Genomic DNA, 17,489 nt, shown 5'->3' with positions numbered 1-17,489 from the left:
ATATTTTATAAATGGTACAAGTTTATTAATAAATGCTTAATAAATGCTCATCAGTAATTGTATTAATTATGTTTGTCCTTGCTGAAATTTTCAGTAATTAAAATCTGTATTTCAAAACCAAATATAATAGTACCTTTTCTTCACATTTTATAAGTTTATAAAGATTTTGTTATAAATTTGCTAGGAGCAATAAAATAAGATCTGTATTAAGGGTGTTTTCTGCAATACTGTTATTTTTTAATTCTTTGATAAAGTAGGATAGAGCAAATATATTACAGTTACTGTATTTAAGATATTCAATATTAGAAACATATATAAAAGTAAAAGAAAAGAAAACCCTGTAAAGTGAAATTACTATTGAAAATATGTGAATGAACACAACTGATTGAGGGAAGGATCATCACTGCTAAAAGATGCTAAAACCATTAGTTCAGAAAGTTGTTGAGGAACAGGGTATTTGGAAGTTGCCAAAGAACCACCCCAGATATTACTTGCTAAATGCAAAGAGTAAACTACTTTTACAAAGGAGAAATCCAGTGGTTACCACCTTAACCCAGGGATCACACTTTCCAGGAATAATGGAATACCACACGATATCATGTGCCTCCTGATTTAGCTCTGAAGATCTCTAGTACAGAAAGCATTTCCATATTTTTTACCTTGAGAGGTACAGTGGTTTACTGCATATGCATGTGTATGCTTGTGCAGGCAGGCAGGCACGGGCTCGCACACACACCCCACCCAAAGAGAAACGAGGCTCAGGTTTCTAATATGGTTATACTAATAACTTATCTATGTGATGTTGGCCGTATACTTAGTCTTGTAGACATCAGCTTCATTTATAAAATAATTTCATAAAAGATTCTAAGATACCTACAGTCTGGCAATAAAATTCTGTAATTCTATAGTTTTAAGAATGCTTAGACAATCTTAAATTCACTTTATGTTACTATCAGAAAACCTAGTTTTCAGACCAGTTTCTTCAAGTAAACAATATTCTAAATATTTAAATCCAAGAAAGCAATCATTATTATTATTATTTTTTTTAACGTAGGCTCCACGTCCAGTGCAGAGCCCAATGTGGGGCTTGAACTCATGACCCTGAGGATCAAGACCTGAGCTGAGACATAGAGTCAGACGTTTAATTGACTAAGCCACCCAAGTGCCCCTTTCCCCACTAATTTTAAAAGTGAATTCTCTAATATGATGCCATCTTAATAATATTCACAGTTGGGAAGGCTCCCAGGCTAAAGAGGAGTTACTGAGTCATCAGGTACTTTTAGTGATAGGAAAAAGAATCAATTTTTAAACATGTATTAAAAAAATTTCTATAATTGTTTTCCCATACTGACAGCAATCAACAGAAAGTATACGTTGTATATTTAAAATTTTTGGTATGCTTAAAATCTTAAATTCTCAATTTAAGTAAATCCTAAAAATACTCTTACAGAAAGACAGGCAAAGGGAGGACGTTTCTATCAAAAGACCCCTGATTGAGAACTCTTATAAGACTCAGGTATGCGTCTTGTTCACAAAACATTCCATAAAATCTATTTTACATCTCTGGATCTATAAATATGAAAATACTATCCTCACTGGATCACTATAAAAATGATATAAGACAGAAAAAGTCAAAGTAGCTAGTAGAGTGATGGCCACAGTAGGCTCTCAACCACTGTAGCTATTACTTTTTTTTTTTTTTTTAAGATTTTATTTATTCATTTGACAGAGAGAGAGACAGCTAGCGAGAGAGGGAACACAAGCAGGGGGAGTGGGAAAGGAAGAAGCAGGCTCCCAGCGGAAGAGCCCGACATGGGGCTCGATCCCTGAACTCCAGGATCACGCCCTGAGCCAAAGGCAGACGCTTAACGACTGAGCCACCCAGGCGCCCCTGTAGCTATTACTTTTTAATGCCATGAATGTAAAGGAGGGAATAAACTTGGTTTATTATGTTACAAAAAATGAGATCAACAGTGCTCTAAGTGCACTAAGACAGCGACAAGTTGCTCAAATTCTTCACACTCTCTCTCTTCTTTCCCATTCCCTATCCCTCACAAAACTCCTCCCCCCCAAAATAAGACTTACCCAAATAAGAAGAAAAATGAAAGATTATTCTCAGGCATTCCTTGCTCTCCTCCTAGCTTCCACATATAAACTTCTGCTTTTTGCAAAGAAAATATTGACAACTCGGCCTATGTTTAGCTTGTAACCCTAAGAGAGTCTAGAACAGTCCATTGGACTAGGTCTCAGGTATATGTGTTTCTGGCTACTTTACCCTAAGTCATTTATTAGCCTACTTAGATACACTATTGTCGACCAAACCACAAAAGTACTATTCCTGTAAACTCATGCAATCTTTGAATATAAGGTTGTATAAGACCTAAAGGGAAAAGCAATATCAGAGGAATCTTATTTATGTTCATTAAGATTAAAGAGACAGAACTCTAAAGAAAGTATGTTTTCTTACATACAAATGTGTACTAAAATTATTACAGAATTTCTATTTATCACCTCTTACTCTAAACACTTAAGAATCATCCCTGCTCCCTAAACTTTTAAAATGATACCTGTAAACTGGTTTTCTTTCTGAAGTGTTCTTCTGAGGCTGATCGACTAATAATAATTAACGTTTTTCTGATTTCATGACTTAGTATTTTTTTTTAAAGTAGGCTCCACGCCCAGCATGGAGCCCAACGCAAGGCCCAAACTCACGACCCGAAGATCAAGACCTGAGCTGAGATCAAGAGTTGGATGCTCAACTGACTGAGCCACCCAGGCATCTCAATGACTTAGTATTTTTTATTCTTCCTCTGCCCCACATAGGTTCCACAGTCCCTCTCAATAACAGCTAAAATGTATGAAGAACATACTATATGCCAAATACGTTATACAGTTTCTCACTTAATGTAACAGTAACACCATGAGGAAGACTCAATCACTGCCACTTTACAGCTGAGTAAACAGGCTCACAGAGTTGAAGGTACTTGCTAGTCAGTGGTAATATACACATACTCTGATTCCAAAGCCAACTTCTAGTTGATAACTCTATGCTAATCCTTTTCGGCTGCCACAGTGAAGAGCTGGGAGAACAGTGCTGGGGCCCAGGTTTACTTTCTGTCTCCTAAGACAACACTGAAGAGAAAGCTCTATTCCTGTTCTATTTGCCACCTTTTTCTAACTATAACCAAAAGGGCTAACTTGGATACACTGGAACTAAAATACTTATTGCTATTGGAAAGTATACCCAAGTAAATCCACAAGCAACACTGTAATTTTGTAAAACTGAAGATCGAAGTTACATGTCAATAAAATCGATTCAACAAATATTTATAGAGAACTACTATGTTTTAGATGCTTGGGATAAATCGGTGAACAAGGAAGATGAGGAATACTGCCTTAGTAGAGGTTTCTAACAGGGAAAACAGATACTGAGCAAAATAATATTAAGTATATTATGTGGTATCCTGGAAGTTAAGAGCAGACAAACTGCAGTGTTACATGTAGCAGTCTGGTACTACTAAGATGTCAAGATGAGCACAAACAAAGATGAGGAGGACTTGAAGGAGGTAAATAATAGCAAGTAGGAAACGGGAAGAGCATTTAAAGAAGAAACAGTTAATAGTGAAGGCCCTGAGAGCATGGTTAGAGCAGAAGTAGCAAGGAAGAAGAGCAGTAAGAGAGAAATGAGCTCATGATATAACAGGCAGTAGACCACAAAGGGTCTTAGAAGCCACCAAAAGGACTCTGGCTTTTACAGGGTAGAATAGGTTTAAAGAGTTATGATCAGAAAAGTGATGTGATTTGATCTTAGGCTGCTGTGTTGAGAATATATGGGGGGGGCAAAAAAAGAAACAGGAAGATGTGAAGAGGCTACTACAGTAGCTCAGATAAAGGTGACAATTCAGATGAGATTAGTGTAATCTAAGTGCTAAGAAGCAGCCAGAATGCAGACAGATTTGAAAGTAAACAGAATTTCCGGATATGCAGTGTGAAAAATGAAAGTAAAATTCTTGGCCTCAGCAGCAATTAGGAGAGGATGTCTATGAACTGAGACAGTGAAGACAGGTAAGGAAAGCATTTCAGGGGTTGGGTGGAGCAGTGAGGTAAATGTGAGATGTCCTGAAGGCTAAGTGAAAGAGGGATAGGGAAGGGGGTAGTGATCATCTGTATTGTAAACTGCTCAAAGGCCAAGCATTATGAAGACTCAGATTGACCACTACATTTAGCAATTTAGGTCACTATGGACTTGATTTTTTTTTGTCAAGAAGTTTTGATACAAAGGAAAGCAAAAAAAAAAGGTAGTAGTGGGGCATCTGAGGCCAAGTTTTGCCAAAAAGAAGGAAACACAAATTTCATCTGCTGCCCACCACAGGTAATACAGAGTATGGAATTGGACTTTGACCAAATTAACTGACAGATTTTTTTTAAACTGATACTCAGAAGAGACCATAAAATAGATCATAATAATTTATTATTTAAAATCTCTAACACACAATCCAAAATTGCTAGACAAAAAAACAGGAAACTGTGACTCACCAGACATTAGAATTAGCAGTTAAGGATTTTTAAAGTAGCAATATTATAATTATGCTCAAGGATGTAGGAGAAAATCTTGAAAGAACAAAGAAGTAATCACATAAGAAAACAGAAACTATAAAAAAAGAACCAAATGGACATTCCAGAAATAAAAAGTACAAGATCTGAAATTTTAAAAAAATTTCATTGAATGGCTTAACAGAAAATTGGGGATGATAAATGAAAGGCGCAAGCCAACTTTAAGACATGTCAAAAGAGAGTTAAAATGATATCCCAACATAATCAAAAATTATTATAAAAAAAATGATACCCCACCTGAAGAAAAAACAGAAAAAAAAAAAAGAGCCTTAGAGATCTGTGGGATAATATCAAAAGGACTAAAATATATGTAACTGGAATCCTATGAGAGAAAAGAGAGATGGGGGAGAAAAAAAAAGTTGAAATAACAAACCAGATTTTCCTCAAAATTGGTAAAAAAGCAAAACAAAAATTTAAAAATTCAAGAAGCTCCGGGGCACCTGGGTGGCTCAGTAGGTTAAGCCTCTGCCTTTGGCTCGGGTCATGATCCCATGGTCCTGGGATCCAGCCCCACACGGGGCTCCCTGCTCAGAGGGGAGCCTGCTTCTACCTCTCCCGTGCCCCTGCTTGTGCGTGCACGCTCTCCCTCTCTTCCTCTGTGTCAAATAAATAAAAAAAATTCAAGCAGCTCGGCAAATCCCAAGGAAAACAAACAAAGAATACCATGCCTAGGCACATCATACTTAAATGAAAACTAAAGGTAAAAAAATAATCTTAAGAGCAGCCAGGAAAAAATGACTCATTCCATACAGAGAAACAAAATCAATAAATGCATGCTGACTTCACATCAAAAACAATGAGAGCCAGGAGACTGTGAGATGACACCTTTAAAGTGCCAAAAGAAAAAAAAAAAATGTCAACCCCGAATCCTACAGCCAGTGAAAATATCCCACTAGAATGAGAGTGAAATAAAAACATGTTCAGACAAAGAAGTCTAAGAGTTATGACTTTAGTAGATCGACACTAAAATGTTAAAATAAGTTCTTTAGATTGAAGACAAGATCAGACAGAAACCTGGTTCTTGAGGAAGAAATGAAGAGCAAGAAAAATGATAAACAGGCAAGTAAAACTAAAAGACAATTTTTCCTCTTAATATGTTTAAAATACACATGACTGTTTAAAGATATAGGTGGTAGCTTAACGATAAATCAGCCTCAAAAATATTTTCTCCTTTCTTATCTACCTCCCTCCCATATTTATAGAAAAGTGTAGTACCTGTTTTAGTTTCAAAAAGAAATTTTCAGTAGTACTACGTTTGCTGAAGGGCCAGAATAATCTTTCATTAGGTGAGCAAACACGGACTTTTGTCTCTATGAGAAATCGAACAGGCTCCTGTACTTCTGTTATTACCAAATCAACAGCTGTGGTCATAAACAGCACTTTATCTAGAGAGAGAGGGGGGGGGAGAAGCAAATAAAAAAAATGGAAAAATATTTGCTCATACAATTAATGTAAAATTAATTACTTTTCTCATAAACTTTCAAGATAATCTTTAGGTAATCTTTCAAGACAAACTTTAAGGTAATCCATTAATTTAATCAAAATCTAAAATAATTAGATAAATTGCTGTTTTGAAAACTCTTTCTGTACTGAGAATTCTTTGCTTGGGTAGACTCCTTGGAATTAGTGACAGCATTATATAAAAGTTTATGAAATGTTCTGTCAGGTTGTTTTGCAAAAGTGGCATATGGACTCTTCATGCCACTCTTACCAACACTGGTAATTCTCAACTTTTAAAATCTTGGTTAACTTATCCATTTATCAATAGTGCTATGAATAACAAGAAAAAAATGAAGGAGAAAAAAAATAAATGCTCAACAGATGGCACCTGTTAAGCAAATAATGTTACATTTTCAGGATAGAATATTATGCAGCCTTGTCTACAGCCATACCACCCTGAACGCGCCCGATCTTGTCTGATCTCAGAAGAATATTATGCAGCCTCTAAACGACATTCAGGAAGAGTTGGAAATAACTTAAAAAGGTGGTTTCTGCACAGAGTATCTGAAAAGCTACATAAGAAACTGGTCATAACAGTCCTCTTGGTGTGGGGCCCTGAGGACTGTGGTAGACTTTTATTTTTCCCTCTATATCCTTTTAATTTTTAACCATATATGCATATATTCTCTCTCCACAAAAATAAATAAAATTTAGAATTCTGTATATAAATAAGTACATGAATAGAAAAGTGAGCAGGGAAGTAAAAAATTAAGAGAGAGGGAGGGAAAAATAAGTAGGGAAAAATGAAACTGTTTATAGGTGAAATTTAATAATAAACTCAGAGACCTATACAAATTATTTGGTTTCACCAGAATTAAAAAAACACTGATATTTGTCAAATAAGTGGTCCTAAGGTATGGGTATGTTTTGGGGACTAAAATATCCGTTCATGATGTCAGCAATCTGCATCACCTTTAGGAGTTTCTTCATTTACAACTTGAAAAGGTAGAGATTTTGGATTCCAGCTCCCAGTGATAACATAGGACTTTCCATCTGAACTTTTGCCCATAGATTCCTAACGAAAAGAGTAAAAACAAACATTAATGAGAAAATAAAGAAATAACAGCTAACTCCCATTTTGCTGCCTTTAATAAGAAGTCAGAAAAATACAAGAATATGAAAGAGGGTGAGATTTTTTTTTAAAAAGAGATTTAAAAAAATATATATATGTGAATGAGACTGACTGCAGTTAAAATTAAAGATGTGCCATTTATGCAATTGCTCCTGAAAAATTATAAAGTAAATGCTTATAAATCATATCAAATTGTGCAAATTAAGAGAAAATTACCACCTGAATCTATGCTGAATTCTTCTGTCAAATGCATAATTATTGCATAAATTTTAGTTTTGAAAATAAAGATTTGACATAATAGCAACAATACTAAATACCACGAGTTTTATAAAACTCATGATAGTTTGTAAACACTTCTCTTATGAACTTTCTCTGATTCCAACTTCAACATTAAATTATAAACAAGGATTATTCACTATTATACAGTGAAGAAATCAAGGCTGAGACTAAACAGATCTAAGGTCAGACTAGTAAATATCAAGTCAGAAATAAGGAAATTCCTTATCTTTTTTTACTGCAATTACAGCTCACAAGAACACCTTCATAAAAGTGCTTTACCATGAGATTCAGGTGAGATAAAGTGAAATCTTTATCAAGGAAATAGTGTATAACCTTAAAAAGAAAAGCAATCCTTACCAAATCTAACAAGTGCATATCACTATTTCGTACATCTTTTCCTGGGCTAAGGAGAAGACCAAAACACCTGCAAAGAAAGAACAGGCATAAATTTGGAAGAAAGATAACACAAAAGAAGACGTTTAAACTAGGTCATTTAAAATTCTTATTGATGGATAAAGGACACATTAAAATGATCAATAAATTAGCATTGCCCAAATAACCTTACTTCTCTAATGCATAAATTCTATTTGTCTTTTATTATCACACAGTTGAAGTCAGCTTATTAGCTGAAGATTTATGGGAGCTAATTCAAAGTGAACGAAGTATTCACTTCAATAACCAAAAGAATTCCCCAGAAAACAAAATTTTTGCAAATATATTTTTGAATATAGTATAGGGTTACTCCACTGGATTGATAAAAACCAGAATTTATATTGAAGCTGAATACTAAAAATGTTCACCTTTCAATGGCCAGTTCTTTATTAGTTGTTTGTTGCACATAGATGACAATCTTCTTATCAGTTCCTTGGCGAAGCTTAAAGCACTGTCTGTCCTTCTCTTTAGGCACTGCACTGTAGAACAACACGTTTCATTAGTTTTGCAAAGTATTTTCTTGTGACATATACTAGAACAACTTCTCTTGAATCTAGGATTCTTTTCTATGCCTGGTTTTCAAGTCATAATAGAAATTTTAAAAAATCATCATCTACCTCTTGATGTGAAAATATTACCATTACTGTATGTAATCCACTAAACAATTTATAAGAGCTAGAAAAAACTCATATGCTCCCTAAAATGTGGCTTTTTAAATTTTTTGTTGCTGTGAAATTAAGTTAGATATCTGTAAAGCACCTAGCATGGCATCTAGCACATAGGCACTCAAAAAAAGTTTTCTTCCCTTTTACTTTAGTCAGTTTTGTTTTGTTTCTTTTACAAGTAATTATTGCCTTATTTGTTTAAATATGTAATAAAGAAAAAATAATCATAGATCCTTTGAATTTCAAAGCAAGGTACCTTCAAGAAATAACAGAGATAAGGAAAATATGGCCAACAGTAAGTTGTTGCTTAATTCTCCCTTAAGCATTGATAACCTTATTGTTTACCTGTGCAATAACTATAAAAATAATACTAATGATATAGTTAAACATCACCTTAAGAAAAAAGTTGAAAGTATTCTTAAAATGAGAATTTACCAAAATAATCCCTTACTCTCTCACACACCACTTTCTCTGGCTCTTTTGTTCTCAAAAGCAAACATCTGCCAATGGCAATAAGCCAACATGCAGCAAATACAAATTATGTCTTAGTACTGTACAACTCTAAAATAACGGCAGCAGAACCATTAAAAGATACTATAAAAGGCTACCTGAGAGTTCTGGGTATCTACTCAAACTAAAAAGTGGCTCTGAAAAAATAAAATTAGTTTGAAGACCATCTGTACTTATATAAACTGAGATAAGAAAATCAAAGAATCGGGATGCCTGGCTGGCTCAGTCAGTGGAGTGTGCAACTCTTGATCTCGGGGTTTTAAGTTTGAGCCTCATGTTGGGTGTAGAGACTACTTTAAAATAAAATCTTAAAAAAAAGAGAAAAGAAAAGAAAAGCAAAGAATCTTAGCAAAGGAACCTGGAAATGACAAACATGTGCAAAGAAAAACTTCTACATACCAAACTGTTAAATATTTGTGACTGACATAATTTCCACCTATAAGGATATAGACAGGTCTCAATTTTCAACTGATAAGAGATATACTAGACTTTATGTTCTGCGGATGCTGACACAGAAATAAATATAATCCCATCTCTTAGCAGTACTTAAAACAACAACAGATATGAAGTTGTCTCTGGTGTCCTAATGCTGAAATGCAAGAAAAGTCACCTTAACAGGAAGCAGAGTAGAGACTGTAAGCAGTCAAGTTCACTTCACTACTGTCAGGGAGTTTAGATTGTATTTCTAGTCTTGTCATCGTATCACTGAATAGATCCACCCCAATAATTTTACTTTGACTTCCTACTGTATAAATTATAATACTGAGATCCAAGTTTAACTTCCCTGGGCTTCTTTACCTATAAAGCAAAATCAAATACCCAGCATATTTAATAGGGTTATACGATAGAATAAATAAGACAAAAAAGTGTTTTGAATAGTATAAATGAAAACGCTCCATCTTCCTATGGGCTAAATTGAAAGTAGGTTTCTAATATTAATAATGTAAGAATTATACTTTTTCAAAGATGAAAAGAAGAGCATTAATTCTTGTCACAGCACTTTGTATTTATGTTAGAGTAAAACCACTATCTTGTGCTATGGTTACACATACTGGTATTTTATGGATAGGTGATAAGTCATAGGGGTACATCATTATATTATGTTTTTGGTGAAATATAATGGACATATAACATATTAATTTGGGATGTATGACAATGTTTTTGATATTTGCATATATTGTGAAATGCATCATATTTTAATTATTCTATTCTGGTGAATATTTAATTTCCACTTTTTAATTTGGTTATTGTAAATAGTATTAAGGGGAACATCCATCTTGATAATTCTTTGGCTACCTCAATTATGTTCCTGCAGATAAATTCCTAGACTAATATTATAGAATCACTGGGAAAAAACAACTGCGTTTGGCCAGTTCAAATCTGATAAAGGGAGGCTTACTTTTCAACAAGTTCATCACTATAATAAGGCTACACATTATTTTCCACTGTAAACTACAAATTCACTAAAACCATGTAACAAAAAAAGAACAAAGCCCTGACAAATGTGAGAGCAAAATAACCATCTAGGGATTTTCTGTATAGCATCTCCTGGGTATGAGGGTGAGCAGAACAGGGATGTTTGTGATTATAATCATTCTACCTTGAACATGCCTGAGTTCAGAAGCACGAGAACTAGTTCTCTGAGAGATCTTAGACATCTTTCCTATTTATAGCTGAAATTTATAAACGGGAGCTACATAAATTTCTTTACTCAAGGGGAAAAATGCAGTTTAAAGAAACTTTTGTTTCTTAAAAAGGAAAAAAGTTATAACAAAGTTTACAGATTATAATTTCCGCTTCCTAGGGCAGGCATGCATACTGTGGGAAGCAGCACATCCCAATGTTGCTGTGAGAACAGAAATACAGCTGATGAGAGGGCACAGAGCAGAGCGTCTAACCCTTAGTGCGCAAATCAAAGCTGAAGCTGCACTGTACATGAAACTGGCCACCAGATGGCATGATAATTCCAAAAGTCTTCGCAGGGAGCCCAAGAGTTATCAGTTGTTCAAACAAACGAACCAGTCTTTGGGCTTTCTAATTTGAAAGCAAAAGAGTAGAAATCATTCATATTTTAATATAATTTCCTTTTACCCATTTCATGAGGTAATCACGAAGGAGAGAGACTTTGAATATGCAATTGTCAATTATGATCCAAGAAGCACCAAATGTGTGATATGGGTTACAGAGGGAAAAAAAATCAATTCTCTTGTGACCACAGTATTTTAAAGTTAGAAAGCACTTTAGAATCTAGCCAACTTACTTTATAAGTAAGGAAACTACTGCCAGGAGAGATAAAGAACCTTGGAAAAGTTCACAGTGTTAACAGAAGCAATAATTAAACTAAACCTAAGTTCTTATTTCTATTCTAGGGTTCTTTCCACCACTCAAAAGAAGTATCATTTTCCTTAAAAAGCTCAAACCAGTTACTTCTGATCCTATATGCAAGGTTAAGACTTCAGACACAGACCATGTTTCTCTTCATCCAATGTGTTCAGATAAACTTTAATGGAAAACCTGATGTCAACAGCCTTAAGATCTTTAGATTATTAAAACAAATTAACCAGCCAACTACAAGACCAAAAGAACAGCGAAACAAATGCAGCTACAAATACAGCGGGCTTAGCTTCTGTCATATTTCATATCAGCAGTCAGCTAGCTACTTTGAGTCTAAAAGAACATAGTAACATGACATATTTTCCCACACAAAAAAATTTTTAATAGTTTTCAATTCTTCAAATCTCGCCTCTGGAAAAGAGAAATTAAGAAAACAGTCCCATTTATAATTGCACTAAAAACAGTAAAATACCTAGGAATAAACTTAACCAAAGCAGTGAAAGACCTATACACTGAAGACAACACAAATAAATAGAAAGATGTTCCATGCTCATGGATTGGGAGAACAACATGTCCATACTACCCAAAGCAATCTAGATTTAATGCAGTATCTATCAAAATACCAACAGCATTTTCACAGAACTAGAACAAATAATCCTAAAATTTGTATGGCATCACAAAAGACTCTGAATGGCCAAAACAATCTTGAAAAAGGAGAACAAAAGTGAAGGTATCACAATCCCAGATTTCAAGATATATGACAAAGCTGCGTAAGCAAAACATTACGGCACTGGCACAAAAACAGACACATAGATCAATGGAACAGAATAGAGAGCCCAGAAATAATCCCACAATTATACGGTCAATTAATCCTGGACAAGGAGCAATGAATACACAATGGGAAAAAGACCACCTCTTCAACAAATCGTGCTGGGAAAACTGGACAACATTCAAAACAATGAAACTGGACCACCTTCTGACATCATACATAAAAATAAACTCAAAATGAATTAAAGATCTAAATGTGAAACCAAAAAAATCCTAGAAGAGAGCACAGGCAGTAATTTCTCTGACATTGGTCATAGCGACATTTTTCTAGACATCTCCCCTAAGGCAAGGGAAACAAAAGCAAAAATAAACTATTGTGACTACATCAAAATAAAAAGCTTCTGCACAGCAAAGGAAACAACAAAACTAAAAGACAACCTTCTGAACTGGAGAAGATATCTGCAAATGATATATCCAATAAAGGCTTCGTATCCAAAGTATATAAAGAACTTATACGGGACACCCGGGTGGCTCAGTTGGTTAAGCATTTGCCTTCAGCTCAGGTCATGATCCCACGGTCCTGGGATCGAGTCCGACATCAGGCTCTCTCCTCAGTGAAGAGCCTGCTTCTCCCTCTGCCTGCTGCTCCCCCTGCTTGTGCACTCACTCTCTGACAAATATATAAATAAAATCTTAAAAAAAAAATAAAAAAGAACTTATAAAACTCAACACCCAAAAAACAAATAATCCAATTTAAAAATGGATAGAAGACATGAAAAGACATTTCTCCAAAGATGACATACAGATGGCCAACAGACACATGAAAAGATGTTCAACATCACTCATCATCAGGGAAATGCAAATCAAAACCACAATAAGGTATCACCTCACACCTGTCAGAATGGCTAGTATCAAAAAAGACAAGAAATAACAACTGTTGGTGAGGATGTGGAGAAAAAGGAACCCTATGCACTACAGGGGGGAATGTAAACTGGTGCAGCCACTGTGGAAAATAGAACTACCTTATGATCCAGTAATTTCTCTACTGGGTATTTACCCAAAGAATATGAAAATATTAATTCCAAAAGTTACATGCACCCCTACGTTTCCTGCAGCATTATTTACAATAGCCCAATCAGGAAAGCAGCACAAGTGTCCATGATGAAGGGATAAAGAAGATGTGGGGAGTGTGTGTATATATGTGTGTATACACACAAATGCATACCACAGAATATTACTCAGCCATAAAAAAGACAAAAATGAGAAGAAAGAAATCAGCCTTTTTCTGACTTATTTCACTTAGCATTATACCCTCATCCATGCTGTTGCAAAAGACAAGATTTCATTTTCCTTTTTATGGCTGAGTAATACTCCATGACACACACACACACACACACACCCCCACATCTTCTTTATCCATTCATCTACTGATGGACACTTGGGCTGCTTCCATAATTAGAGAAAGACAAATATCATATGATTTCACTTACACTGAAATTTAATGAAAAATGAAGAAAAAAGAAGACAACCTAAAAATTGACTCTTAACCATACAGAACAAACTGATGGTTATCAGAGGGAGGGAGGTGGACGGGATAGTTGACATAGGTAATGGGGATTAAGAAACCGCTTATTGTGATAGGTGCTGAGTAGTGTACAGAATTTTTAAATCTCTATAATACATACCTGAAACTAATATAACACTGTATGTTAATTACACTGAAAATAAAATTAAAAAAATTTTTAAATAAAAAAAACTTTACAAATGTGCCTATTTCCTTTTATCACTTACAATATAAAAAACTTTACCTATAAAGGCAATCGTTTCATACATGAAAGTTATATAATTGACCCAGAGTTTCCCTTGAAGCACAGATGTAGCATGTTAATACAAACTTGAAAAAAACAAAAACAAAAACAAATACCCTACCTAAAATAACCTTTACCATCATCTTCTTTTATTTCTAAAGACACAGAGAAGGTAAAGACGTCACTGTCAGGAGTTTGGGGTGCAGCAGTTGCTGCAAGTGGGGTCTGCTTGGCAGAACGGCGGAAGGCAGTGGCAAAACTATAAAGTATCCGGCTTACCTACAAAAGACAAGTTAGAAAATGGGTTGTTATCAGAAGAAGTGAAATACCTTTATCAAGGCTGAAGGTTACTACCTATTTTGTGTGTGGAGGGGGCGTAATTCATCTTTTCCCCATTGATTTCCTTTGGTAAATTATCTAATTTGTTAGGCCTATAAAGCAAGCAACACTAAAAATGGCCAGAGAAGGAGTTTTAAAAAAGAAATGGTTATAAACACAAGAAATCCAACAGAAAAATAATTTCCAAAATGTCAGAAACAATCTGAATATATTTATGATACTAAAAAAAAATCCTACAAGATTAGCTTTAAAAGAAGTTTGGAAATGTGTCACTCCTAAAACCAAGAAGCGTATCAAGAAGCAGTCCTGGTCTCTGACACTGTTAGCAACAAGGTTCTGGTTACCCAAACTTCTAGTTTCTTTATATTTCAGCCCATCAGGCTGGAATGAATAAAACATTAGCAAAGAATTTCATGTGGCTTATAAAGTGAACATAATAAATACTGCAATTAACTTCAACACAGTGAGGGTACAGGTGAAGCTTCATTTGCAGACAGGTTTCTGGTAAGGACTTACAGCTTCTTGTATTTCGCACCGGAAGACGTGTATTCTGAAGAGCTCTGCATTGTAATGACTTTCAGTGAAAGCGAAACAGTCACTCTCGGGAGTTCCGTCATGCCCTCTGACACAGAACAGGATTTTGTAGATAGGGTAGTTTGCTATTTCGGTGTTTGTCTGAGGATCTAAGAGTCTGTTTAGGAAAAAACGTTATAAAGACCTTAGAGGGATTATGAACTGTTTTCACTATATCCATATTATGACTAGAGAGCCATCTTTCCAGCAAGGTCATATAAACCATCTTTGGTATTCTAATCATATTAAAGACTTAATAAATAAGTCATATGTGGATTCCTGAAGTTATTAATTACAGAATTCCATGGTACTAAAACCTACATAATCTTATGCTTTAAGGGAGGCGATCAGAAAGACAAACAGTAAGTACACAGGTTTCCTATATAGTCGGTACCTTAATAAAGACTACATCAATGGGTAAATTAGACTATGAAAATGAATCATTAAAAAGCCGTGTTTCTCGTCACCTCCTAAAAAATGACCTAATCTGCTTTATTATTTAAAAAAATTAAAAAACTGATGTGCTTCCTCAGAGTGAAACAAATTCTTCTGATTCATGGCAAATAAGAGAGTGTACAAAATGTTAACACCTAAAAAAAGATAATTACTAAAATCAAAAAGATGCCATTCACTAAAAATCAAAGGTGTGTCATTCATTCAAAAATGTATTGGTTCAACAAATACTTAACGTGATACCTACAATACTCCAGGCTCTGTTCTGGACACTGAAGACACAAATATGAAAGTAATGAAAAGAAACTGCAATTTCAACACTGAATGGTCAGGGCCATTGATGAGGAAAGCCCAGGGGTCCCTACGCATAATGGAAATACAGAAAGGGGACCTAATCGACGTTCAAAGGCACTTTGATAAAAACTCTGAAAACAGGGGCAAGAGAATTTTGCATGTCTACAGAATTAAAATGTATCAGAACAAAGTATAACTTCAGTTGGGCAGTAACTACTAAGAAGGACATAGAAATGAGCATTAAACAAATTTCATGGTAAGTTTCACATTAACAGGGGAACCTGGGTGGCTCAGTTGATTAAGTGTCTGACGCTTTTTTTTTTTTAAAGATTTTATTTATTTAAGCGAGAGAGGGAACACAAGCAGGGGGAGCGGGAGAGGAAGAAGCAGGCTACCAGCGAAGGAGCCTGATGCGGGGCTCGATCCCAGAATGCTGGGATCACGCCCTGAGCTGAAGGCAGACGCTTAATGACTGTGCCACCCAGGCGCCCCAAGAGCCCGACTCTTGATTTTGGCTTGGGTCATGATCTCAGGATCCTGGGATCGAGCCCCTGCATCAGGCTCTCTGCTCAGTGGGGAGTCTACTTGAGATTCTCTCTTCCTCTTCCTCTGCCCCTCCCTCCACTCACGTGTGTGCATGCTCTAAAATAAATCTTTAAAAAAATGCTGATTCTGATGTGTTAATATTATTATTGTTGATTCGAGTATGTTCTGTTAGATTCAATATGAAACTTCATATTGAACTAATTTGTGAAGCTAATATCTGTACTGGTGGAACAGGGAAAATACAAATTAATTAGTTAGGCATACTTTCAGGTCAAATATTTCAATCATCCCCAAAACATTTTAGTTTTTAATGTACCACACACAACTGGGGTGGGGAAGAATATAAAAAACTGTTCAAATGAGTGACTAATTTTCATAAGGGTTACAATCCTTGGAAGACATAAGTGCCAGGTGAATTAAACATTACATAAATAAAATAATTATGTATTTTGTTCACTACTGCTCCTTTCTAAATCTATAGGTCAGAAATCTGATGCAATGTTACAAACATTCAAGAAGCTAGTCTTACTTACCTCACCGTTCCTTCAGATACATTCGGCACTGACAGAGTTACATCTAGTGAAATCTGACACTGGCTTCTTAAGATGGACATCATCCTTAAGGCTTCCACTTCGCTCCTGGGAGCATTTACTGAGGCACAGCCTAAATAAGTTAGTTTGCTGAAAACTACACTGTCCTCATCAGCAGCTGGTGTGAAAGGACTTGACCCTTCAGAATCTGAAAGAAATGGTAGTGGAGGGTTACTTTCATTTTAGTATTTTGTTGACATGCATACCAAGTAAAAACCTACAAATTACATTTAGGTCTACAATTAAGAACTAATGAGATAATATGCCATTGCCCCAGAAGAAATGCCCCAAGCAGAAATTTCACATTAAAACTCTGTCACTACCACCAAGATTTTTAGGGACTGCTTTACTGTGAATCCCAAATCTAAAATGTGATCTGAGGTTAGATCTGATTTACATTTTTGCCTTCTTCTAATTTGTTTTGACTTTATAATTTACATTTAGGTAAAAAATATATTTAGTATTTTACCATTCTCAAAAATCCTATCTCTGTCTTTTCTCTGATCTGTGTTGCTTTATTTCTCTCAGTCATCATCTTAGCCACTTAGTGTTCACCCAATACCCCTGTTTTCCCTTTTCCGATAAAGCTGTATAGTTTTAACACTCTGCTTTTCCCAATGAGCCTTTATAATTCCCCTATTCCTCCTCCTCTGGGGTGCCTTTTGGCTCCCTTTTAAAAAAAACCTGGCAACTACTCCCAAAGAGCTATCTA

At 35.3% G+C, this 17,489-nt stretch overlaps 1 protein-coding gene across 6 annotated transcripts in view; it reads right to left on the bottom strand.

Annotated features, from left to right (window-relative positions):
• RABGAP1 (RAB GTPase activating protein 1) overlaps positions 1 to 17,489 on the bottom strand; it is a 160,630-nt gene that overhangs the window by 95,526 nt on the left and 47,615 nt on the right. For all 6 annotated transcript variants that reach the window (XM_002919994.4, XM_034664462.1, XM_034664464.1 and 3 more), the window contains 7 exons: positions 16,721 to 16,925; positions 14,838 to 15,012; positions 14,104 to 14,261; positions 8,266 to 8,376; positions 7,823 to 7,889; positions 7,027 to 7,129; positions 5,830 to 5,999 (listed from right to left, as the gene is read on the bottom strand). In XM_002919994.4, the coding sequence (XP_002920040.1) occupies positions 5,830 to 5,999; positions 7,027 to 7,129; positions 7,823 to 7,889; positions 8,266 to 8,376; positions 14,104 to 14,261; positions 14,838 to 15,012; positions 16,721 to 16,925 (989 nt within the window). The remainder of the gene's footprint in view (positions 1 to 5,829; positions 6,000 to 7,026; positions 7,130 to 7,822; positions 7,890 to 8,265; positions 8,377 to 14,103; positions 14,262 to 14,837; positions 15,013 to 16,720; positions 16,926 to 17,489) is intronic.

This window comes from Ailuropoda melanoleuca, chromosome 7 (genome assembly GCF_002007445.2).
Source record: "Ailuropoda melanoleuca isolate Jingjing chromosome 7, ASM200744v2, whole genome shotgun sequence".
NCBI classification, from domain to species: Eukaryota; Metazoa; Chordata; class Mammalia; order Carnivora; family Ursidae; genus Ailuropoda; species Ailuropoda melanoleuca.
This window is presented reverse-complemented; position numbering and strand designations above follow the sequence as displayed.